Source organism: Vigna umbellata, chromosome 1, assembly GCF_029865625.1.
Source record: "Vigna umbellata cultivar VRB3 chromosome 1, Vumbellata_1.0, whole genome shotgun sequence".
NCBI lineage: Eukaryota > Viridiplantae > Streptophyta > Magnoliopsida > Fabales > Fabaceae > Vigna > Vigna umbellata.
The window spans coordinates 31,386,299-31,412,698 of record NC_142165.1 but is presented as its reverse complement, the minus strand read 5'-3'; the positions used below and the strand labels follow the sequence as shown (position 1 = coordinate 31,412,698).

At 35.2% G+C, this 26,400-nt stretch overlaps 1 protein-coding gene and 2 pseudogenes across 1 annotated transcript; 2 read left to right on the top strand and 1 right to left on the bottom strand.

Moving 5' to 3' along the window:
* The first annotated feature begins 6,704 nt into the window (after positions 1 to 6,704).
* On the top strand, positions 6,705 to 8,228 carry LOC148205139 (uncharacterized; annotated as a pseudogene).
* Positions 8,229 to 20,538: 12,310 nt separating this feature from the next.
* On the top strand, positions 20,539 to 21,363 carry LOC124827834 (VQ motif-containing protein 9-like). The gene has a single exon (XM_047300986.2). It carries the CDS (start codon positions 20,590 to 20,592, stop codon positions 21,118 to 21,120), a length of 531 nt encoding a protein of 176 aa, XP_047156942.1. The 5' UTR covers positions 20,539 to 20,589; the 3' UTR covers positions 21,121 to 21,363.
* Positions 21,364 to 24,795: 3,432 nt separating this feature from the next.
* LOC148205138 (secreted RxLR effector protein 161 pseudogene) lies at positions 24,796 to 25,110 on the bottom strand (annotated as a pseudogene).
* Between the last annotated feature and the right edge of the window lie 1,290 nt (positions 25,111 to 26,400).

The window sequence follows — 26,400 nt, the reverse complement described above, 5'->3', positions numbered from 1 at the left end:
CAATTATTTTGTTATTAAGTCTTAGCTAATCAACAAATCACATAACTAAACTAGGTCGTGAGTCCTTTGGGAGAACGATACTTGGTCTTACCGAGTTTATTACTTGAAACGATTCGGTCATACTAGCCGATTGTTCAACAAGTTTGTGACATCATATTTTGGTGATCATAAATTTGTTCATCAAGTTTTTGGCGCAGTTGCCAAGGACTCTGGTTTAACTGGTTAATTTGTGTGATTATTGATTATTTTTTACTTTAATTTTGAATTTCTGTTTTTATTTTCGGTTTTTATTTAATTTGGTTTTATTTTATTTGATTTTATTTGATTTGATTTTATTTTATCTTATTTGATTTGATTTGATTTTATTTGATTTTATTTTATTTTATTTTATCTTATTTGATTTGATTTGATTTTATTTTATTTTATTTGATTAGATTAGATTTTATTTGATTTGATTAGATTTTATTTGATTTGATTTGATTTGATTAGATTAGATTTTATTTTATTTTATTTTATCCTCTGAATCTTTTATCTTCTGAATCTATATCTTCTCCTATATCTTTTTGTGCTAACAAATCTTTTCTAGGGTTTTGTTTTCTTGTGCATGCAGGAAGCAATTAGAACAAGGAGCAAGAAAACAACAGAACCTCTGCTTGAAGGTCTAGACGAGAGTAGACGAAGGAGAAGAATCCGAACATCTAGAGAACTTTTCCCTTCTCCAGAAACTCTCTTACAATCACCACCACAAGGTTCTGTTCATAGCACAGAAAATATGGAGAACAACAATGTTAGAAGAACTCTTGCTGACTACACCAATATAGCTGGACCTCAGCACTTTAACAGTATAGCTAGACCTAGAGTCAATGCAGCTAATATGGAGGTCAAACCAGCACTGATTCAACTGGTGAAAAGCAACCAATTTAATGGGTTATCTCATGAAAGCCCATATGAGCACCTCACTACCTTCAATGAGATTTGCAATACAGTAAAAATTAATGGGGTGCCAGACGAAGCTATCAAACTTAGCTTGTTTCCTTTCTCATTGGAGGCAATGCTAAGCTTTGGTTGAATTCTTTCCCAGAAGAAAGTTTCACAGAGTGGGAAGCAGTGGTCACAAAACTTTTAAACAAGTACTTCCCACAATCTAAGGTGACAAAAGGCAAGCAAGAGATTTCTTCATTTAAGTAGGGTATGGAAGAATCACTGGGGCATGCATGGGACAGATACAAAAGCTTGCTAAGAAAAACACCCACGCATGGCTTTGAAGATCAGGAAGTAGTCTTAACTTTCCTTGGAGGGCTTGGTTCACAAACCAAGATGATGCTGGACGCCTCAGCAGGAGGCAATATTAAATGGAAAACTCCAGAGGAAGCAACAGAGATTATAGAAAACATGGTTACTAGTGATAATGAGCTACATAGTGAGAGAGGAGCTCCTATGCAAAAAGGAGTTCTCCAATTACAGACACATGATGCCCTGCTAGCTCAAAATAAAATTCTAACTCAACAGCTGGAGACTCTGACTAAAACTCTTGCACAATTACCCAAAGAGTTGAAAACTGCTGCACAGGTACAAACCCAGTTGTGCGAATTGTGTGGAGGCGACCATATCAATGGTCAATGTGCCTTTCCAGTTGAAGCCGTAGAGGATGTAAACTACATGACCAATCAGTACCGTCAAGGAAGCTACAATCAGGGGTGGAAACCTCACCCAAGTATTGGTCAAGGGCAAACTGGGCAAGTTGGTCAATATAATAAGCAGCAGCAGCAACCCACCTTATGGCAACAATTATCTATGCTTAATGAAAGATCCATGATGATGGAGGAAACTCTTAGCAATTTCATACAGAAAACTGAGTCTACCCAAAAGAGCACTGAAGCTGCTATCAAAAATTTGGAGACTCAGATAGGGCAGATCACCAAACAGGTGGAAGAAAGGCCAAATAGAAATTTTGGGGCTAATACTGAGGTTAACCCCAGAGAAGAGTGCAAGGTGGTAGAGAGTGTTGATGATGAGAAAGTTGAGTTAGATACAGAAGAGAGAAGAGAAATAGAGAACAAAAGCACTTTTCCTTTTCCAATCCATCAAGGGAAACAACTGGACTTCACAGAATTATTCAAGATGGTGGATAATGATGCACCTTGGGAACAGATTTTACAACAGATCACAGTTTATACAAAATCTGATGAAAACATCTCTACAAAGAAAAGACATAGAGATGATGAGGCAAAAGAGTGTATAACTGTTAAAAAAGAGTCATTCCCTCCTAAAGCAACAGACCCAGGCAGTTTTTCTATCCCTTGTACCATAGGGAAGAAAAGGGTGAAGAAAGCTCTTCTTGATCTAGGTTCAAGTGTTAACTTGATACCTTACTCTTTACTGGAGCAAATCGGCAATGTTAATGTGAAACCTGTAAAGGTTAATCTAGTAATGGCCAATGGATCTTCAAAGGAGCCATGTGGGATTGCAGAGGACATTATAGTTTGTGTTGGCAAACTTCAATTCCTGGCAGACTTTGTGGTGATGAAGATGGAGACAAAGAAGATACCTATTATACTTGGAAGACCGTTTATGAAAACGGACAGAGCTATCATTGATGTAAATGAAGGTATAGTAGTGCTCCAGGACAGAGAGGAGAGAGTGGTTGTAGACGTCTTCAAAAATGAGACGCAAGCACAGGAGGAAGAAGCTAGTTATAAAGCTGCATTTCAAGATGCACACATGACTAGCCATAAAGATGAAAATCTCAAGGTTGCAGGTAACTATTGTTTGTTGTTTCAGGTGCACAAGGAAGAAAAGATTGGAAGAGGAGAAGAAATTCCTGATGACTGGGAGAAAAGAAGACTCCAACTTGGCACACCTGTAAGAATCAAGAACAAGTTGTGGGTTGTGAAGGGCTTTAAAGAGAAGGAGATGATAGAGATAGAGTCTCCATATTCTAGAAGGACCAAAATAGTTCACAGGAAATAGCTGAGGAGTTGGTGGGATGACAACATCAACTATAAAGAAGGAACTTGAGCTTTACTGGGTCAAGCTAATGACGTTAAAAGAGCGCTTGCTGGGAGGCAACCCAGTGATTTAAAAAACTTTTAATTTTATTTTGGTTTGTAATTTTTAATCTGTTGAACATGATTTTGTGAATATTTTGCTGAACATAGCATCTACTGATGGATGCTAGGTGGTTAAGTATCTATTGAAGGATACTAAGTGTGTAACACCTACTGATGGGTGTTGATGAGAAAATTTTGCACCTACTGATGGGTGTTGGTAAGTTTTAAACACCTACTGATGGGTGTTGGTGGATTTTGGGTCAGGCTCGTGACGTTAAACAAGCGCTACCTGGGAGGCAACCCAGTTGATTGATTGTTTTTGTTTGTTTTATTTTAGTTAGGGTTTGCATAAGTATTTTAAACATTGAATTGTAGGGAACCAGTGAGGGGCATGTCTAGGAGGCACGTAGGTTAAGAAAAGAAGGAGAAGAGTACTTCACGAAAGTGCCGCTGAGCGGTACTCTCGCAGATGGGCTTTAGTTTCCCCTTAGCGGGATCCGAGCCCATTAGGGTATTTTTATACCCTAAGCTGCGCAAATGCTTTTATTTTCAGGCTCTTCTCTGCACACACACTCCTACATACCTTTTCAAAGGTTCTTTACAACTTTTCCCTCATCCCTCTTTAGAAAATCTCCCTTCCACTCACTTGCTCACTAGTTTTCCATCTAAGTTTGGGGTTGGGAGAGAGCATCATTGAAGGGGCTGATTTCTTCATTGTGGTTTACTAATGCTTAACAATGTATCTTTTGGTTTTGTGAATTATGTTTGATGCAGGGATGGCCTCCTCATCGGGCAAAAGGAATCAAGACTATAAGATCCAAGAAGAGGAGGATACAGATGATAGCTCAGATTGATGAGGAGTTGAGATAGCATTTACTGATGAATACTATCATAACTAGAGCAGGACTTATGCTTTTGTTTGGTTTAAGTGTTCTAAACTTATTTATTTTTGTTTTAGATTAGGTTTGATGTACTCTATTGGACACCTGGTTTGTTATGATGGTTTGCTATTAACTGTGATTGTGTGATAAGTAATGCTTGATGATGCTTATTGATTGATTGATGTTGAGATGATGTGCACATTAAAATGCTTATACAGGTGATTCACAAGCTTTGTGAACAAATGCATGATATTATGATTGTGATTGTGAAATTAAGCAGGATGTGTATGTCAAATGTGAATGAGCTTATATGTGAGGTTTTGAGCTCCAGAGTTGTTATTGATTGAATGCTATTACTTTGGAAACATGAATGATTTTGCCCAGGTTTTCTATGATTGAATCAATTGCTTGTTTTGCATCATGTGATCAAGGTCGTTTGTTGGAACCCTTTTTATTGGCCAAATTCATAAAGTTAGCCCACTAAAAGAGAACACTTTGTGTTCTATCCTTTGAACCCTTAGCCTTGAACATATACTGAAACCCTTGATTGAAAATCTTTACCTTGAGTTAAGTAGAAGATCTTGTGTGGTATTATTAAATGTTCAAGTTTGGGGTTGTTTGGAAAACATGAAAAAGGAAAAGCATTGAGCTAAGAGCTAAAAAGTAAGAATATGCAAAGAAAAAGAAGAAAAGAAAAAGAAGCAAAGCTCAATGCAAAGGCAAAAGAAAGTTGGTAATGAATAAGAATGATTGTGTTGTTATGATTCTCTTAACTCAAGGATTTTGTGATCCAGAAAAAACCAATTTTCTTGTTAGCCCAGCCACATTATAAGCCATTGAAAAGTCCTTGTGATGATGCATGCTTGTGAATGTTTTTGATTGTGGTAAAATGAAAGGCAAAGTTGATTCATGTGACATTGTGATAGTAGAGTGAATGAGTGATTACCTCTTATACACTTGTGTGTTGAGTGAAACACTTTACCTAGTGAGGAAATATTCCATAAGCACATGAACATCCATGCTTAATTGATTGATCATTCATGAAAAATAGCATTTGTTGGAATTTAAATGACTTTGTGAACACTAAAGCATATGCACATCTTGATTTAACTCTTGGTCATAAGTTTGATTGAAGTTGCTACTTATCTTGAAAAGAGGAATTTTGAATGAAGTGAGCCATCATATGAATTGGTTGAAGATTGAGTTACATCTTGTTTGCTTGAGGACAAGCAAAGTTCTAAGTTTGGGGTTGTGATAACAGTTGAAAAACTGTTATTTTCATGCTTAAAATTGACACAAAAAGCAACATTTACACTTAGAAACTAGCTTGAAATCATGCTTTTATCCATATTTTCAGAAATAAGAGAGCTGGACAGGTTTATGCTTGATTTCAGTGTTTTTGTGCAGGTTTTAAGGTGAATTTAGTGAAAGAAGTGAAGAAGGAGAGAGATGGAATCAGAAAAAGTCAACCAGAAACCAGAAAAGTCAACCAGTCAACCAGAAAAGTCAACCAGTCAACCAAAAAGTCAACCAGTCAACCAGTCAACCAGAATACGGAAAAAGTCAACCATACGAGTTTTGGGCCAGTTTTCTGCGATTTTATGATCTGTTTGGGCTTGGACCCGTTTTCTATTATTTTTATGTCCTATTTAAAGACCTAGATGTCTTAGGGTTTTGTATCTTTGGCAGAAACAAAGCAAACACTCTCTCTTCCACCCCTTTAAAGGAGGATCTTGGATGCTCAGGCTACCTCTTCACCTTTCTAGGGTTTTATCTTTCATTCTTTCATTATTGTTCATCTAGGTTCACCATGAATATGGTGAACTAAACCTTGTATGTTTGTTGGGGAATCAATGTAATCTTTTGAAGCTCTCATATATGGAATTTGTGCTTGCATCTTAATCTAAGATTTATGCTTTCTTTCATCATTAGTTAGGGTTTTTCCTCTTTGCTTAATGCTTGCTTTGTTTAACTCATTCAATGCATGATTATTGATTTTGTCGATACGGGAACGTACGGGGAAGTCTAGATCCGGGGAATTACTCCCAATATTATATTGGTTGTCGTTAAGCTCCTGTGCTAAAAGAACTAATTATTAGGAATGCTAGGAATCGTATGAACTCGTAATTAGGGATAGGCCTTCTTGACAAGGTAATTTAGAGAGTGGCATTAACAATGATGATTTGAATGTTGAATTCCTAAAATATATGAGAGTGGATAAGATGAAATTGACCCCCAACAACATATTCATATATATATTTCATTGAAAGTGCTTGTCTTTTGCTTTTGCCATTGATCAAAACTCATGCATACATGTTTATTTTCTGTCTTGCATATTAAACTCCAATTATTTTGTTATTAAGTCTTAGCTAATCAACAAATCACATAACTAAACTAGGTCGTGAGTCCTTTGGGAGAACGATACTTGGTCTTACCGAGTTTATTACTTGAAACGATTCGGTCACACTTGCCGATTGTTCAACAAGTTTGTGACATCATATTTTGGTGATCATAAATTTGTCCATCAGCTACCTTGCGCTACAAGCTAAGACACCTTCTTTCTCTTCTTTTCTTTTAAGACCAAGCCATGGAAAGTCCCACATTGCTTGTGCTTAAACGAAAAGAAAGGTTTATAAGCGTTTATTCAACTAGAACTAACGAAAAGAAACAAAGAGGCAAATACAAGCCTATGAAATCTATTCTACTCTTTTTATGCTTTCTGTCACTTTGAAAACTCTTCATTGTTGCCCCATCTATGATCATATCACTCCGCATGAGCCGCCACGCGCCGCTTCTTTCCGGCCAGTCTTGGCAGCGTGTTCCGCACGCGCCGCCTTCCCGGTGTCGGAGTTACACCGCGTCACTGCAGATCGTCTTGCTAGGGCTTCTTGAGTGTGTTTTGGTTCTTGTTTCTCCGTTTCGTTGGCTTGGGCTTATACCTAGGGTTTCCTCCCTCACGTTTTTTGAAACCCTAAGTCTCATTTCTTCTTACAGTTTTAAAATGGGCTCTTCTACTGGAGTTAATTCCTCTTTATCTGCTACCCTATCATTACATTTGCAAAACTGAATTGGAAAAATTATTTATCATGGTCCTCTGCTGTGGAATTGTGGTTTCTTGGTGAAGGACACCATAATCACCTTGAACAAGATATTTCTGTGGTCCCAGATGAAGAAAAATCTCAATGGCATAAATTAGACTTTCAGTTATGTGTTGTTTTGTGGCAATCGGTTGAGCAAGAGGTTCTAGATATCTTGAGACCCTACAAGACATGTTCCTCTTTTTGGAAAAGAGCCCAATATATTTTTGCTAATGATATACAACGTCCTTTCGATGCAACCCAAAGAGCAGTTTCTCTCAAACAAATCAACCATGATATAGTTTCCTATATAGCAAAAGCTTGGGCTGTTGTAGAAGAGTTAAAGAACTTCTTTGTAGCTGATTCATTAGAAAATATCAACAAAAAGCTTGACAAGTTTTACATGGTCCTAATTTTGAAAAGTTTACACTCTAATTTTGATCATGTATTTGATCAAGTTTTAGCTGATGATCAAATCCCATTGATGGATGACTTAGTTACTCGACTCCTTCGGGTACCTACATTGGTTAAAGATGAGAATTTAAGTGATGCTATTGAAACATCAGCAATGGTGACACCATGAGGAAGAGGAGGAGGTAGGAGCAACCGAGGAGGACGTGGTGGTCGAAGTAGACATCCTCAATGCTCATATTGTAAGAGAATGGGTCATACCCAAGATAAATGTTATTCATTGCATGGATTTCCAAACAAAGCTGCTCATGCATCTAAATATGATAATTTAGAATCTAGAATTTTTGATGAAGAGTACCAAGAGTTTTTGAGGTACAAGTCTGAAAAATCTTCTAATCTTGGCCAATCCTCCTCAATGTCAAATGTGTCAACTTCCTGCATTTCTCAATTCTTGGAAGGTCATATTCCATGGATTCTTGACTCTGGTGCCTCAGATCATATCTCTGGTAACATCCCTTCATTTTCTTCCATGTCATCTTCGAAAACTCCTCATTTCATTACTGTTGCCAATGGACCTAAAGTTGCATCTCAGGGGATTGGCAAAGTTTCTTATCTCCTTCACTAAAATTGAATTCTATTTTTTATATTCCTCATTGTCCTTACAATTTAACCTCTTTAAGTCCATTGACTCGTTCCTTAAATTTTTATGTAACCTTATATGCTAATTCCTTTGTTATACAGGAACATGGTACAGGTCGTCTGATTGGAGAAGGACATGAGTCACGAGGACTTTATTTCTTAAAACCTAACTCCTTAGTTTTCTTTTTCGCAACTTCATCCCCAAAACTTTTGCATGATCAGTTTTGGCAATATTTGTGTCTTTTTTTTAATGAAATTAAGAACCAATTTAGGAAGACAATTAAAATCCTCAGAAGTGATAATGTTAAGGAATACTTTGCTGTAGCATTTTCTTCATTCTTATCTTCCCAAGGAATTTTACACTAGTGAACATGTCCCCCACTCCAAACCAAAATAACATTGCAGAGAGGAAGAATAGACATCTGATTGAAACTGCACGCTCCCTGATGTTGAATACTAATATTCCTGTTCATCACTGGGGGTGATGCAGTCCTTACTGCCTATTTTCTGATCAATAGGATGCCTTCTTCCTCTCTTGAGAATAAAGTTCCTCACTCTATCATTTTTCCAAATGACCCTCTTTACCATGTCTCTCCTCGTATATTTGGGTGTACTTGTTTTGTTCATAATGTTTCTCCAAGTCTTGATAAACTCTCTGCAAAAGCTATTAAGTGTGTCTTTGTGGGATACTCTCGCCTTCAAAAATGGTATAAATGTTATTCTCCCTCAACCAAGAGATATTATATGTCTGCTGATGTCACATTCTTTAAGGATACACCCTTTTTTTGTCTCCCATGGAGGATCGTTTATCTGTTCAACAAATGTTTCCTCTACCATCATGTGATCCCTTGGTTACTCTTGCTTCTTTACTTCAAACTCAAAATGCAAATGATTTTGTTCCTCCACCTCTTCTCACATATCAACGTCAGACACAATCTCAAACTCAGAACATTAAAGATCCTCGAGACTCAGATCCTCCTTCATCAAATCCCAAACCATGGATCCTTCATCCTCCTCACTCTCTCTTGACTCAGATAATAATTTGCCTATTGCCCTTCGGAAAGGTATTTGCTCTACTCGTAATCCTTATCCTGTTTATAATTTTTTGAGTTATCATCGTTTGTCTCCTCCATATTTCTCTTTTGTTTCTTCCTTATCTTTCATTAAGGTTCCTAATAATGTTCATGAGGCACTTGGTCATCCTGGATGACGACAAGCCATGATTGATGAAATGCAAGCACTTGAACACAATGACACTTGAGACCTTGTTCCTCTTCCTCCTAGTAATAAGCCTGTTGGTTGTAGATGAGTCTATGCTATTAGGTTGGTCCTACTGGTGCAATCGATCATCTCAAAGCTCATCTGGTAGCTAAGGGATATACTCAAGTCTATGGCCTCGACTACTGTGATACCTTTTCTCCTGTGGCTAAAACCAGTACTGTTTGTATTACGCTTGCTATGGCTGTCATTCGTCAATGGCCCCTTTACCAGTTGTGTCGCAACCAGAATCGCAACGGGACGACGATCCAAAATAAGAACAGGTTTTGAAAAGAGATTTTGGAGTCGCCACCATAGTTTATTATGGAAAACTACGGGAAAACCATAAAGAAAGATGATAGGCTGTCGTTGGAGCTATCAAATTAATACTACTTTTCAAGGCAACTTCAGTATTGCCAAGTAGTATTTAAGAAAGTAGATAGGGTTAACGTAACCCTGAGTCGTCTCCCAACAAACACATAATTGCTTTTGAATATCTGACTCTTATGAATGTTATGCAATGCTTATGAATAAAAGTAATGATTTAAGAATGTTTAAAGAATAAATAAGAAACTTAAAAATAGTTATGATGAAATAGGCTAATTCCACTGCTTTTCCAAGATAGATTCATCATCGGTTATTCACAAATAATTGTTAAATTGATTATTATTCAAGTTTCAAATTAATTAAAGTACATTCTTAATTAATTTGAGGGCGATCATGCATTTAACCAAAGTAAATTCTCAATCAAATGCAAAATCTTTCTAGATTATTCACAATAAATTCAACCAAAGTACATTCTCAATCAAATTTTATTGTGTTTAATCATGTCTATTCTTAAATCTCCTAACCAAATTAAAAGCTAATCAATCAAAGTAAATTCTCAATTGATTATAGTTGAAATTATTACTAATCAACCAAAGTACATTCTCAATTGATAGTAAAAACCATTTAATCATATGAAAGTTCCTAAATTAAATCAAAGTAGATTCTCAATTTAAACCTAGAAACCCTAGAACTCATATAATCAATATGCATGTAGATTCAAACACATTATGATGCAAAAATCTTTGCTTTTAACAAGATAGAGAGATGAAAGACATAGAGAAAGAACAACTTAAATCAATAATCAAAATAAACAATCGTATTGCATCAATCTAACCTCAGAATCCATAATGGAATTACAGCAGAATAGCCCTAGATGCTTAGCTCTCCATGAATGGAGTTGAATACAAGATGAAAGAAAAGTGAGAGGAGTATGAGAGAATGAATTAAGTGAAGTCCCCTGGGTCTCTTAATATAGGGCTTGCTTGGGCTTGGACTCTGAATATTCAGTTGAAAGAATCTTTTATCTCATATCTTCCAAATAACTAAAAGATTTAGATAATTATAACATTATTTGGAAGATATTTTCTGTTGATATTCACAAATTAAATTAATTTAACAACTGAATTTTATTTTTTTAGTTTTTCTGACTTTTCAAAATTGCGCAAATGCCCTGAAACTTCCTCTATCTGCACTTTTGCCCCTTCTGAGTTTCTGAAATTGCAAGAAAGCCCCTCAGTTGACCAGACTTTGACCAGAGAAGGACGCACCAATGGGAGCTCGCCACATGGCTTTCCCCCTTTCTCCCAAATTAGGGTTCAGATGCGTTCCCACTTCCTGCGTCGTTGTTCTCATTTTCGAATGAGCTCGCCCTCTTTGAATCTGGTTTTTCTGGGTTTTTGGATTTGCAGGTCTGAGATGATGATTGGCCGTGGAAGAAGGTCGTGCGACGGCGGCGGCGCGGCTTGAAGGTTAACAGCGGAAGGACGGTAGTGGCGGCGACATGAAGTGTCGAGGCGCGATTTTGGAGAAGCAGTGCGCGGCGGCTTCGCGGTTGCAGATCCAGTGATGGTCTGATGCGTGGAGGCTTCGACCTATGGTGGCTCTGCTTGCGGCGTGGTGGCGCGATGATAGCTGCCATGGGAGACGATGACGATGCTGGGTTTGATGGCTTGGTGGTGCGCGACGGAGGATGACGGCGATTTCTGGGTTCTTGGGTTTCCTTTGGTTTCTCTGAGTGTAGGTGGTAGTTCTCGCAGAGGAAGATGACGGTGATGGAGGTGCGATGGTGATGCGTGACGGAGGCGGAGCGGCACGGCAAGGTTGCGGATGGTGCTAGAAAGTCGCGCCTTGGTGGTAGCTGTCCGGTGACGAAGCGGCGCGGCGGCGCGGTTGATGGTGGCGGCCTGACCTGTATCCGCGACGACTAGCGGGAATGGTGGTCGTGGAGGTTACGGCAGCGGCGAAAGCGAAACGACGGCAGTTGACGGCTAGGGTTGTGAATTAGGGTTTCTCTGTTAGAGAAGATGATGTGGCAAGAAAGGTGATGTGGCGGCATGTGGTTGACTAGGTCTGTGTGGGTAGGATTTGGACACGTGGCATGATTTGGTGGACTCTGGCTTAGGAGGGGTATGGGTAGGGAAATTTAGGAGGTGTATTTAGAATAGGGTTACTGTTTGGCTTAATATTGGGCCTGTTTAAGAGAAGAGGGGTGTATGTAGGGAAATTGGGAGGTGCAAGGGTAAAAGTTGCCTGTTTGGCCCATCTGTACATTATTTTCCAAATAAAATCTGATTTTTGGGCCTTGAATTGCCATTTGGACCAATAAAACTTATATTCTCAGCTGCACAAATAAACATTAAAACATCCAAGAATAATTTATGCGCTAAAACTTACTTTTTACATCTCTTTATTTCCCAAACCCAACAATTTCAATCATCACATATTCACTTAAAATTAATCATTTAAGCACAATTATTCTATCAAAAATTTAAATTGTAAAGCATAAATGTGGGCATAAATATGCACTCATCAAAAGACACGGTCCGCGAAAACTAGATTCAGGGTTCGGGAAGGTGTTAGCACCCTACAACGCCTGCCCTAAGGCAGTACCTTTAACTAAATGCACGAATATGATGTGGTTTTCAAAATGTTTAACTATCCCCTAAAATAAAATTCTAAATAAACAAAATATATTTTTTTAGTTTTTTGGGCCCGACAAGGATTGACCTCGCTCCTACGTATTCTCATTCAGAATGAGAAATCAGGGTTCCGTAGTTCTTTCGGAACTGTTTGAGAAGTTTGTTTGGAAATTGTTTGAAAATTTGTTTTGAAATGATTTTGGATTTTTGGGAAGTGAACCTGACAATGACTAGCCTTGCTCCTACGTATCTCCACTTTTGGTGGAGAATCAAGGATCACGTAGTTCTGGGTAAAAGATTGCTTGTTCAAAAAGGATGTTTTCATGGCTGAAAGATTGTTTATTCAAAATGGATGTTTTTAGTTTTTGAAGGTTTTTTTTTCATTTTTGGTATTTTTTTTATAAAAGAAAGAGTAAAGGTTTTTAGCACAAGGACGATGTGAGTGATCACACATGTACTTAACCTTTAAAATATTTTTTGGTATTTTTTATGAAAGAAAGAAAAAAGGTTTTTAACATAAGGACGATGCCAGCGATCACACATGTGCTTAACCTTTAAAATATTTTTGGTATTTTTTATAAAAGAAAGAGAAAAGGTTTTTTAGCACAAGGACGATGCGAGCGATCACACATGTGCTGAACCTTTAAAATAGTTTTTGGTATTTTTTTTTTGAAAGAAAGAGAAAATGGTTTTAGCACAAGGACGATGCGAGTGATCACACATGTGCTTAACCTTTAAAATATTTTCTTGGTATTTTTTATAAAAGAAAGAGAAAAGGTTTTTAACACAAGGGCGATGCGAGCGATCACACATGTACTTAACCTTTAAAACATTTTTTGATATTTTTTATAAAAGAAAGAGAAAAGGTTTTTAGCACAAGGACGATGCGAGCGATCACACGTGTGCTTAACCTTTAAAATATTTTTTTGGTACAAGGATGATGCAAGCGATCACACAAGTACTCATATCATTAGAACGATATTTAATTATTTTTTGCTTTATAATTTTTTACATTTTATCTTTATTTTTTTGTAATTTTTACAATATAAAAATAGTATTTACAAAAATATTTAAAATAGATTATAAAAATAGTAATAATAGTTACGTAAGGATTTAATATGAAATAAGAATAACAGTTTATAACTATTTGAAATGAAACAATGATATTATTTACATATCTATTTATAAAAATGACAATATTATTTACATAAGTATTTAAAATGAAATTATAAAATATAAAGCAAAAGTACTATTTACGTAATTAAGTATGTTTAAAGAGACCTAAAATTCAAACAAATTAAAATTATACTATAGGTATTAAAAGGGTACTAAATAACTAAGGAACAGTAAGGCTATTTTTGTTATTTTATAATCTATATAATAAAAAACTAACAAATCGAAATTTTATTTATTTATTTGTAAACGGAGATGTATCAGATGTCCTAAAACCATTTTTTTTTTAAATTTTATAATTTTATCTTTTTTTTTATCTTTTTATTTATTTACTTTTTATGATTTTTATTAGATATTTTCATTAGAAAAATGAGTGTGTGAAATGGAATACAGCAGACAAACAAGCCTAATAAAATAAAACACAAGGCAAAGGGGTGGGGTTATCTTAAAAGAGGTCCATGCAGCAATAAAAAAAAGCTTAATTACCTACTTAGTCCCCATGTTAGGAGGTAATTTTCTGTTTAGTACCCAGTTTTAAAAATGTAGGCATTTGGTACCTATGTTTTGAAATTTGTATCAATTCAATCCTATCTAGTTAACGGCGTTATAATTGATGCGAGAAATTAAGGACGTTAATGATAGCCTGGGTGGAATAGCTATCAAATGTTTGAATGCATCTTCATTAACGTCCTTAATTTCTCGCATCAATTATAACGCCGTTAACTGGATAGGATTGAATTGATACAAATTTCAAAACATAGGTACCAAATGCCTACATTTTTAAAAACGGGTACTAAACAGAAAATTACCTCATAACATGGGGACTAAGTAGGTAATTAAGCCTAAAAAAAACTAATAATCAATAAAAACACAACAGCATAAAATAAAATTCAAACAACAATCAAAACAAAAAAGGCTCAATAAGAGAAAAACCAGGGGTGTGTGGTCCAAGCCCACGAGGATAGGGGTGCAACAATGAATTTGCAGGGTAATGCGGGTGAATGTTGGTGCCGAAGGCCCATTTTTTATTCCCAAATCAGAAAGCGCTTAGGATTTTCTTCTTCTTCCGCGTAGAACCAAAGGAGGCTTAGGGGCTTCTTCATTGTTCACGGCAGCTCCATGGCTCCAGACTAGCGTCGTCGCACATCTCCTTGGCCGGCCAAAAGTCACCGTCGGTGCTGTCTCCTGCGCTGGAAACGTTGTTGCCGTTTGTGGCGGTCTAACCTTCGTTTTTATCCTTTCGCTCGCGCGAGAGAGGTAAGCTCCGACACCGTTGCTCGCGCCTCTATTGCTCCTCGTCGCAACGACCTGGACCGACGAAGTTGCCGGCGTCGTCAATTCCGCTATCCTGCGCAAGTCGTCGCTGCGACCAAGCCGGGGCCGTCGCTTTTCCTCATCGGCTAGGAGCGCCACCGCGGACCACCATCTTCGTCTTCTCTCGCTCAGACCTTGCCTACCCCAAACCAGCTACCATGGTGATCTTCAAGTTCAGCTAAAAGGTGCTGCCACCGGTCCTCGCCAAGGCCATCGGTGACGTTACTCACAACAAGAGCGTCGTCCCTCTTCGTAGCGTTCCAAACTTTTCATTCTTCCTTTGTTTCTCTTCTCTCTGTTTCTCTTCTCCCTCTATTTCTGTGATTTGTATTTTGGCGCTAGCAATGAAGGTGATGAAGCTTAGGGATTACTTGTTCTCTATTTTTCAGGTGTTGAACAAATGAAAGATGAATTCATGATGAGGAAGGTGTTTTTCCGTAAGAAATGGATGTTATGAGAATAAAGAGAAATCAATTCTTGTGTGTGAAAGATGATTATCCAATGTTTTTCTGTCTATGTTTGGGGGTTTTGATAGTTGGAAGATGAAGTGCAAGTTGGGTGGGACGATGGCTTTCTGTGATGCGCGTGATGGAGGAAATGGTTTCGGAGGAGGCCTCTCTGTTGAGTGAGTCCAGAGTGAATAGAGGAGTTGAGACTAAGAATTTGTGTCCCCTTTTGAACGATGTTGGTGCTCCCCTTTTCTTTTCTGCCCCTCCCCATTTCATTCAAAATGTTTTCCTCAATGTAACTGTCTCTTTTGGTAAATTGAAGAACCTTTTTTTTTCTTTTTTGTTTTCTCTGCACTCTCTTTTCCCTTTCACAGGCTAAAGTCAGAGGGCATCAGTCAGAGGACACCTACCATCACTCTGCAATCCAGCCACTCCTCCCATGGTCAGAGAAGACCTTTGCCTTTCTTATAATCCAGCCAAAGGTAGAGCAAGTTCGCACATGCCTGAGCCAAGTACTCCCATCCAAAAAGGAGATAGCGTGGAAACAAAGAAAAAGAAAGCAGTCCGAGAGAGAGTTGACTTTTTAGATTTTTTTTGTTTTGTTAATTTTAAACATAAAAATTAAAGAAAAAGACGATAAAAAAAAGACTAAATCAAATAAAGTGAAATAACTAATATATATATATATATATATATATATATATATATATATATATATATATATATATATATATATATATAAAGTAAAATGGAAACATAACTTAAAAATAAAAATGAAAGAAAATAACATAAAATAAGACAAAAATAAAATAAACCTATTAGAGTCAATCCGGACGAATTGGGTGTTGACAAGTTGGACATTAAAAATGTCTTTCTTCATGGTGGTCTAGAAGAAGAGATATACATGGAGCAACCTCCTCGAGTTGTTGCTCAGGAGGAGTCTTGGTTAGTTTGTAAATTACATCGTTCCCTTTATGGCTTGAAGCAATCACCTCACGCTTGGTTTGGTAAATTTAGCCAGGTTGTGCAAAATTTTGGATTGAAAGGATGTGAGGCGAATCATTCAATATTTTATAGTTCTCCTAATAAATGTGTTTATCTAATGGTCTATGTTGATGATATTGTCATTACAGGAAATGACGTCACTAGAATTGCTCAATTAAAGAATCATTTGTTCAACCACTTTTAGACCAAAGATCTAGGTCGACTAAAATATTTCCTATTTATTTAAAAACCTATTTTATTTAACTAAAAAGGGAAAATTAACATTATTTCAATTTACAACCTATTTTTATCCTTTTTATATTAATATGTCTTAATTCTAGAAAATTAAAAGCTAAACTACCCTAAAAGAATAGTATTAACATAGAAAAATGGGGAAAATAGAGAGTTATCAGGTATCAAGGTCAAAGGATTGATGCGTGTATTGGGTTTATGAGGGTGATTGATCTTGGCTAATTTTCGTAAAATAATTAGGTTGGGAAGATATAATAGTTGTGGTGTAGGTCAAGCAATTTTCTACACATCTCAAAGTTGGGTTGGCCTCTATGATGTCGATGGTTCCTTTCAAATCATCGTCATCTTGAATCTAAGGCGTTTTGAAAGTCACATGTCTGCCTAAAATTTGTGAAATCTGAAGTGGAGGATTAAAGGTGCATGGGTTGGATCTCTCTTGGCTTTTTGCGGTAATATGTCTATTAACTATGATAATGGAAAACATCTATGAATGTGTATCATGATTTTGTTGTCGAACCTAAACGAAATATAGCTTTCAAGGTCATCAATGATGTCATCATTATTATAGATGCATGCATGCATACATGGAAGCAACCATTTGAAGTTGAGGTACAAGATGATTGACAAAGGGTTGAAATTTTTGCAAAGTGATAGAAAAATAGAAGTTTCAATATGTGTGTTTTCTAGCAAAAATTGAAGTCATCATTTCAGTTACACATTAGCTTAGGTGATGATGTCACCTGAAATATTAGATGAAATTAAATATGTGTTGCACATGATGATGTGAATCCAACAAGGTTGTTATGCCAAACTCTATCCTACTAAACTCCATGTTGTCGAGCTGATGTTGCCAGACTAATAGGATGTCGAGCTTCTGTGCTGTCAGGCTACTATAATGTCTACCAGGCTCCTATGCTTTTGAGTTACTAGGAAGCTAAGCTTCTATGCTGCTAGGCTTCTATGATGGTGAGCTTTCATCTTCTTATCTATTTTCATTTTTTGGTTTTAAACAATTTCCCAAAATTTGTGCGTCTTAGCATTCTAGCCTAGATAGATTCGTAAAATGAATCAATTCATATCATATGACAACCACAATCCTAACCTAAAGTAGATGGAATTTTTGGAAATAAAGGGACATCATCCTCAATATAATTTTAGTCACAAATTGAAGTTATTAGGCAAATCGTAACAAAGTTCACAAGGGGTTGCGTTTAGGTGAATTGTTGTAATAAATGTCATTATCTTTACATGAACTTCTACCGCTTTCTCTGTTGCCATAAAAAATAACGCCTTAATATCGTCATTTGCAAAGATCGTACATGATCAATTATGTGCAATGTGGCCATATATGAAGATTGATAACATGTATCGTAAGTTAACTTCATATTAATTTAGTGTTAACATGTTGAAGTGGTTAAGGATTGTTTGCTTCACTTCGAGCATAGTCATTGTATTCGTTATCGTGACCTACGCAGTTTGAGAACTAATGTATGTTTAAGAGTAGTTTTCTTATGTAAAGATGGTGTCGTCAAAGTATATTAGATGTAGATGTCTGGGTTGGTTGCGGTAGTGTGTCACTGAGTAAATTAGATTGATCGAACAACCTATAAGTTACTTTATTTATAGGGTCAGATGTTCATTGTGGCCAAGAACAATGATAGTTTCATGGTGTCTACAAAATTTCATGTAACAACTCGCATTGATTCTTTGGGGTTCAAATATCATTATTGACATCCACACTACACAAGGTCTGATAATCATTTATTATGCATGTAGGCTTTAGTCATTATCATGGTGTCTACTAAATTTAATCTAACAATTTGTGAAGACAGAGATTGCCTATATATATGTTCAAGTTGTTGAACTTTTGTAATTGTTGAATGACACTAGTCTGAAAGGGTCAGGTTACAATTTCGCCTATCTAAAGATGTTCTTGAATTACCAAAAATTCTTGATGATCTCCGTAATTTCGCCTATCAAAAGATGTTCTTGAATTACCAAAAATTCCTGATGATCTCCGTAAAGTAGACCTGAGGATGAGACATGAGAATTAGGTTACCAGACATGCTTAATGGATACACATATGGAACAATAGGAGTGACATAACATTGAATGGATTACTAGTTCTAGGGCATTTTTCCATACTAGGGAGTACATGTCGTGGTATGTAGCTAAATTTTGTTTTTATCTACTCTACAAATATTGCATGACCCTAGGATGCATCGTGCCTCGACTTCAACACATATCCCTTCTCCTGAATATGATGACACTAGGCATCAATACAACACTCCAAAAGCATAGCGAATCTCTGATCTAGGCATGCCAACCATGTTTGTAGCTTATGCCCCAACTCCACTTTTAGCTCAAGGTATTGGGGTACCTTATCATAAGTCCTTTTATTATGTCCAAAGTCAAAATCAAACAGTGTCCTCCTCTAGTGCATATCAAGGAGATGAAGATCGACAACATTATGAAGCACAACCTTTACAAGAAGAACCACTTAGACCGCGCTAGGGAAGGAGGAACCCAAATAGGAATAGGTAATGATTGCGATGTGGAACTAGACACCATTATGGGGAATGAATAAAAAATTATTACTTTTAATGCTTGATGTAATAATATTTAGATATTATATTGTTCCTTTGTAATATAAGGCATTGATGTTATAATGAACGAAGATGTTTCATTGATGTTGACTGATTTCCATGACTTAGTCGTGTCTTAAATGTAATTGTTGTGCAATAATTCTCACCCTTCGATTATGATGTTGATGTTATTTTTTGACTAACTTTTACAACACCTAACTTACTTTTTAGGCATTCTGAACTCATTCCATTGTGTTTAGTGGAAAAAATATTTTAGAGTTATCATATTTTAATAGCATACACAACACCAACATTAAGAGTGCAAAAACACATTTTTAATTTTAGTACACTTAAATCTAACATGTATTGTGAGAGGTATTGATAAATAAATGCTATCACATGGAGTCTGCTACAAAGACAAGACTTAACACCTTTCTTAGGTAAGTGCTAAAACACATATTTGTTTTTAGTCCATTTAAATCTAACATGTATTGTGAGATGCATTAATGAATAAATGCTCTCACATCCAATCTGTTACAAAGACAAGACTAAACAACTTTATTGGGTAACCATCCCAAAACATATATTTGCTTTTAGTAAACTTAAATCTCACATGTAATGAGAGATAACTTCATGAATCAATACTTTTATATACATGTCAAAACATATTTTTGTTTTTAGTACACTTGAATTTGACACGTAGTAAGAGATGCACTTATGAATTAGTGCTCACTTTGTTTTAAAAACAATATTAACACATTCATGCAATAAGTGTTATTATTTTTAATAATGTTTTGAGTAAAAAATATTATTATAATCTTTTATCTAATTGGTTATTTACAATTTTTTCCAATTTTCAAAGATAAATAAATAAATAAATAATACTTATCAATGAGAGATAAAAATATAAAATATATATAAAAGAGATGAATTAAAAAATTAAAATTTATTGAATATCTAGTAAATTATAAAAAGTTATTAAAGACTTAATTAAATTTTTTTAATAACTTGAAACTTAATTAAGTATTTAAAATTTTACAGAAAAAAATACAAAAGTTGTATAAAATAGTCTTTTTCATTAAAAATTGCGGTCAACAAATTAACGTACAGTCAAACGTATATTGATAAACCGAACCTCTTATGAGGTAGACCACTCATCTACATTATACATCCATTAACACACAACAAAGACACCCATCACCCTTTTTCTTTTCTCACCATCTTATTAATAACTTCATCACTCTCTTTACTCATTAATTATTATACTCACAACCAACAAACACTTTCCTCAATAATTTCCCACCAAACTCACCTCTATCTCTATTTTCTTTTATTATAATTATTACCAAAAATATCAACTAATTAAAAATTCTCTTAAAAAATATTATTAAACTTTTTATGATAAATCCACTCTCAATTTCACAATAATTAAGTTGATTTTAATCATGTATCATATGTTGCTCTCTCTGTCACACTCTGTATCTATATTTATACCTCAGTATTGGGTTTAACAAGAGAAAGTGTTTGTAGTGAGAAAGCAAAGAAAAGAAAATGGAACACAAAAACTATGAATCATCATCAATTTCTTCAACCTCTATGAGAGATCAGTATCTGAAACAACTCAACAAGCTTTCACATAACATTTCCAAACCCAACGTTAAGAAACCCACCTTCGATTCTCTCCCCGAATCTCAGCCACAGGTGTACAACATCAGCAAGAACGATTTCAGGGACATGGTCCAAAAGCTCACTGGTTCGCCCGGTCACAGCCACCAACCCAAACCGCTTGCAACCTCTCGCCTCCACCGCCTCCGCCCGCCGCCGCTTCCGCAGGTTCTCAGCCACCGTCCGCCGCCTCACCCCGTCGCCGCCGCGCCTCCCTCACCTCTACCGCCGTTTCCCAGTGTCCACGCGGAGTCCCCTGTCTCGGCGTACATGCAGTTTCTGCGGAACTCGATGCCGTCGTCTTCTTCGCAGTCGGAGTTTCAGATACCGGCTTCGCCGGTCAGTTTCGGACACTTGAATTCGGTTTCCTTTGTTCCCCTGTCACCGACTATGCCGGTTTCCATCAGAGATCCTTGAGACTTGTGTTTGTTGTGGTGAGTTACTGTAGTTTAATAAAATTTGTAGTTTCAGTTAGATTTCTGAGAAGGAACCGTTGGACTTAAAAGTTGTAATTTACTGGGGAAAGAGATAAATTGAGGATTCATTTTTATATTAAAGCATGATTTAGCTTAGATTAATGAGCTAATCTTGCTTAAAAAGTTATGAAGATGACAATTTATAAATAAAATTTAGTCTTTTTAACTATCAAAATTAGGATTATTTTACCTATCCATCAATACATATTAATATGACATGAAATGATTGCTGTATTACTTGATTAAGAAACACAATACATTACCATTTTTGTCAAGTGGTATTCGTTAAAGATGATTATTTGTATTAAGACATAAGGTATTTACAATCTTTAGATTTTTTCTTGCCGCTTATAAAATTATTATTTTTTATGTAAACTTTAGTTACAAAGTGTTTTTTTTTTTATATATATGTTAAACTCAAGCTATCTTTTATCTCCTTCATTTTTCTAAGGATTTTCTTTTCAGTTTAGGATTGTTCGGATGAGAGGAATTGCGAAGAATGAAAGAATATCTTTGTTAATTTTAAATTATTGTACAATCATTTTAATATGTTTATAAATACTATATTTGAGGACAAGATTTGGAATAAAGAATAATGTTTGAGTCCTAACTATGAGGGTTTGAAAAGTAAGCGTACACTTACTTTAATATAATCTCATATTTATTGTTTTTTTTTTGTTTATGAATAAAGTTTCCATCATAAACATGTGGTTAACACAAGAAACAATGTCTAGTTTGAAAGGTATTCAATGGAAGCGAAACGGATACATGGGGAATGACCACAATTTATGGGAAGTTTATCCCCATAGTCATCTCGTGAATCTCACCTCAACTTAAAATGTCACTCTTTTTTTTTTCTTTAATTTTTCTTATCGATTTCTCATATCTATGTATGTATTATTTCTCAAATTAAATACTTTTCCGTAATATATAATTTCATTATATTTTAACTTATTTTAATTCTGTTTATTTATAGCATCTTATTTAATCCTTAAGAGTTCATTAAATATGGTTTTAGTGTTCAGATTATTTTAAAAGATTTTGTTTCATCTCTCAATTATATACTTATTAAATATATAATTATTTTATGTTTTGTAAAAGTTCTATAAAATATTTTCTTTTATTAGTAGTGGATGTTATATTATAATCTATCATATCATAATTGCCACATGATAAATGTTATATTATAATCTATCATAAAATTCCGTTTGTTACATGATAAGGTATAGGAATGAAATATGTATATAATAGTACATGTGTATTGAAATATAAAACATCAATAAAATATAACTTATTAAGGTTTAAGTATTTTATGTGTTTTCATTCTATTACTTTTTTTATTTATTGAATATTAAAAAAATATATTTTTTAATTGAGTATTTATCATTTAATTTTTTGGTTAGTTGAATGTTGTGAGTGTTATTTTTTTGCATAGTGATATTCTTTACTTTTATGTCAGTGTTATAAAAATGTAAGGTTTTACGATCAAATGAAAGTAATTAAGGTCAAACAATAAATTATTTTTATAATTTAATTAAAAACATGTTGAATAATGAGATTATAATGTTTTTGAAGGACTTTCATATATCATAATATACAATAATTAAGGAAATATTGTTGTTACCCTCGTTGAAGTAGTTATTATTTAACATAAAATATTTTTCATTTCATCATATATATATAGGTTTAATACGTATTTTGGTCCCTCTTTTCGTAAGGTCTGTTCAAATTGGTCCTACTTTTTTTCAAAAGTTCACTAAGATCCCACTTTTCGCAAAAACGATGCACGTTAGTCCTTTTTGGTTACGGCGTTAAAAAGACTAACGGCACAGCTGCCCAGCTGGCACAAAACTGATGAGCTGTCCATTTTTTTGTTGAGGTGACACTGTGATATGTGTTAAAATTAATTAATTTAAATTAATTTAATTTAAAAGATAGGGTTAAAAAAATTTGACAATTACATTTGGGGTAAAATCCAAAACACATAAAAGTCATTACGGTATTCAAAACACCTTGTAATGGCGACATCCCCAAAATTTCCTCCCAGCATTCCTTGAAGTTCTAGCAACTTTCATTACAGCAATATCACCACTGTGGCAAATAGGGGTTATCCCAACTCCCCTGGAAACAACACCGTGTGAGGATTGCGAAAATCCTTTGGATGTTGCCTTCGAACAGGAAGAACAACTTTGTGATGAAGTCATCCCTAACCCTAAACCTCTGCTTTTAAATTTCAGAACAACAGTACCACGAATGTCCAACAACCCTAACCTTTGCTTTTAGATTTCAGAACAAATGTAGCACGAATCACCAACAACCCTAACTTTGCTTTTTAATTTGGGAAAAACAACCATGAATCCTCTACTTTCAGGATGAATCACCAATTCACAGTGCCACCTCAACGAAAAATGTACAGCTCATCAGTTTTGTGCCAGCTGGGCAGCTGTGTCGTTAGTCTTTTTAACGCCGTAACCAAAAAGGACTAACGTGCATCGTTTTTGCGAAAAGTGGGATCTTAGTGAACTTTTGAAAAAACGTAGGACCAATTTGAACAGACTCTACGAAAAGAGGGACCAAAATACGTATTAAACCTATATATATATATATATATAGAGAGAGAGAGTTAAATAAGAACACTTTGACACACATAAGATGGTTTGTAGATTTTCTTACAAAAGCAGATTTTTTTTAGAAAATTTGCATGAGATTTATAGTTTTGTTAGAAAAATTGAGAAGCTAGCAGTTTTTATCCGGAATGTGGAGTAATTTATTGAATATTCGTCAATAGTAATTAAAATCACATTAAATTTCTTATGTGTTGTTATCTACATTTTTTTCTTTATGGATTTTTATTTCTTGAAGTAATTATTTTTTTATTATGTGATTACCAACAATCTAAAATATAGTAACCAAATAATAATTAAGCCTAATATAAATAGAAGATTTGTAGAACTTTGTTTGACATGAAATTACGGTTAGAAACATGACAATAAAAGAGAGAAAAGAGAGAAATAAACGACATAAGAATAACGTGGTTCGGTCAATAAATGCCTACATCCACGATTACACTAGAAAATTCATTTTTATTTTGGTGTGTTTTTCAAGCTTTATATAAAATTGTTTATATAGCTAAAATAAATAATTACATCTCACAGTATTAAATGATGTGAGACTAAATTAAACTACATAATACTAATAATTCTCCCACTTGAAGCTTGATTTACATTATCTCCTAGTGTTGTTGCCTTCATCATCACTTACTCTTAAAGGCCAGTTGAGGCAATACAAAGCCTCAACTTATTTGTTGTGATAGCCTTGGTCAACATATCATGTGGATTCTCTGCACTTGGAATCTTTTACAAAGACAGGTCACCATCATTTATCAAGTTTCTAATAAAATGATACTTCAATTCAATGTGTTTGCATCTAGAATGAAGAACTGAATTTTTAGCAAGTAATATAGCACTTTGACTATCACTGAATAATGGAGGGTCATCTTGCTCTTTCCCTGATTCTTTTAAAAGATTCTTCAACCATATCATCTCCTTTGCTGCTTTTGAGATGGCTACATACTCAGCTTCAGTGGTTGAGAGAAAGAGAGACTTTTCCTTGAAGTTTAGACTTCCAACTGATAGTTTGTACCACCCAACGTGAAAATGTAACCTGTTGTGCTCTTTCTACCATCTAGATCTCCTCCCAAGTCTGCATCAGAGAACCCTTGTAAAGTGAGATTGGTTTTTCTAAAAGACAAATGCATCTTTGAAGTACCCCTCAAATATCTCAATATCCACTTTACACCTTCCCAATGCTCCTTCCTAGGATTTGATAGAAACCTACTCACAACTCCCACTGCATGTGCTATGTCAGGTCTGGCGTAAACTATAACATACATCAAGCTCCCTACTATAGAGGCATATGGCACCTTAGACATGTAAGATTCTTCTTCATTTGTCTGAGAAGATTGCCCTTTTGAAAACTTTAAGTGAGTTCCCAAAGGTGTATTCCTATTTTAGCATTTCAAACATTGAATCTACTAAGTAATTTTTCTATATATTTCTCCTAAGATAAGTTCAAAATACCTTCAGATCTATCCTTGGAGATTCTCATACCAAGAATTTGTTTGCCTATACCAAGATTCTTCATTTCAAAATTTCCTCACAATTGGTATCAAGAGCCAATTTCTTAGTATGCTTTGTGGTTGCAACTTTGTCTGATCTTCCACATCAGAAAATGTTTGGTTTTCTTTTTTCTGGGGAATCTTAATTTAGAGAAGTCGTGGGAGATTTCTTCAAAGGCAGTGGGAGCAATGGCATTGGACGAAGGGAAGGTGAAGATCGAGAAATTTGATGGCAGTGACATACACATAGGACTCCACACTGGTAAGATATTATCCGCTTTGGATCAAGCCCTAACGAATTTGCTTTTGGTACAACTCCAAAAGGCCTCTTACCAAGGGAGGTATCTTATGTGTATATAAACTCATATCCATCTCTTGTTGACTTTGTTTGTATCCTAACAATCCTCCCCTTAAATAAAGGACTATTGTTCTCCACCTCCCCTACAGGTGAAGTCTTTTCTTATTCGAGTACACTATAGACCCATGGTCATGCCACTAAGCATTTCTTGCTCTCCACCTCCCATGATTCATCTGGCTATCTACCACCAGCCACCTGTCAAGGTTTCACCTGACCATGGAAGGACGTACTCATTTGAGCTTGGTCACCAGACCTGAACCATTGGCTTTGATACCAATTGTAGGAAGGTTCGACATACAACCACTTACTCTCATGTTACAATATTTGTGGTATGTGTAATGCTAAATATAGTTCTTCTATCTTTTTTCTTGCAATTTGCAAGGGATTTTTAAATTCTTCAATCTAAACTATGGTGTCAGTTCTTGTTAGGAATCAAATTATAATTGATGTATTACATTTTACATCAACAATATTCCGTACACTTTTTCTTATTATAATTTATATATTACATTTTAAGTCAACAAAATTTGATTCATTTCTTTTTTTTTTTCTTTTTAGAAAAAAAGGTTATTAATGTTCTGATCAAAAGTGATTACACCCAAGTTATTATTTTCTTTAGAGGAGTTTAAAACTGTCACAATTTTGTTCTTAAAAGACTTTTTAAACTATTAAAGGAAAAATGTATTTAAATTATACTTAACTTCAATTTTTAAGTAATGTGAGACTATTAGATGTATTAGTGATAA

Bases quoted from the DNA above. Each gene is read 5' to 3' on its own strand.
- LOC124827834 (XM_047300986.2), top strand. From the start codon at position 20,590: ATGGAACACAAAAACTATGAATCATCATCAATTTCTTCAACCTCTATG.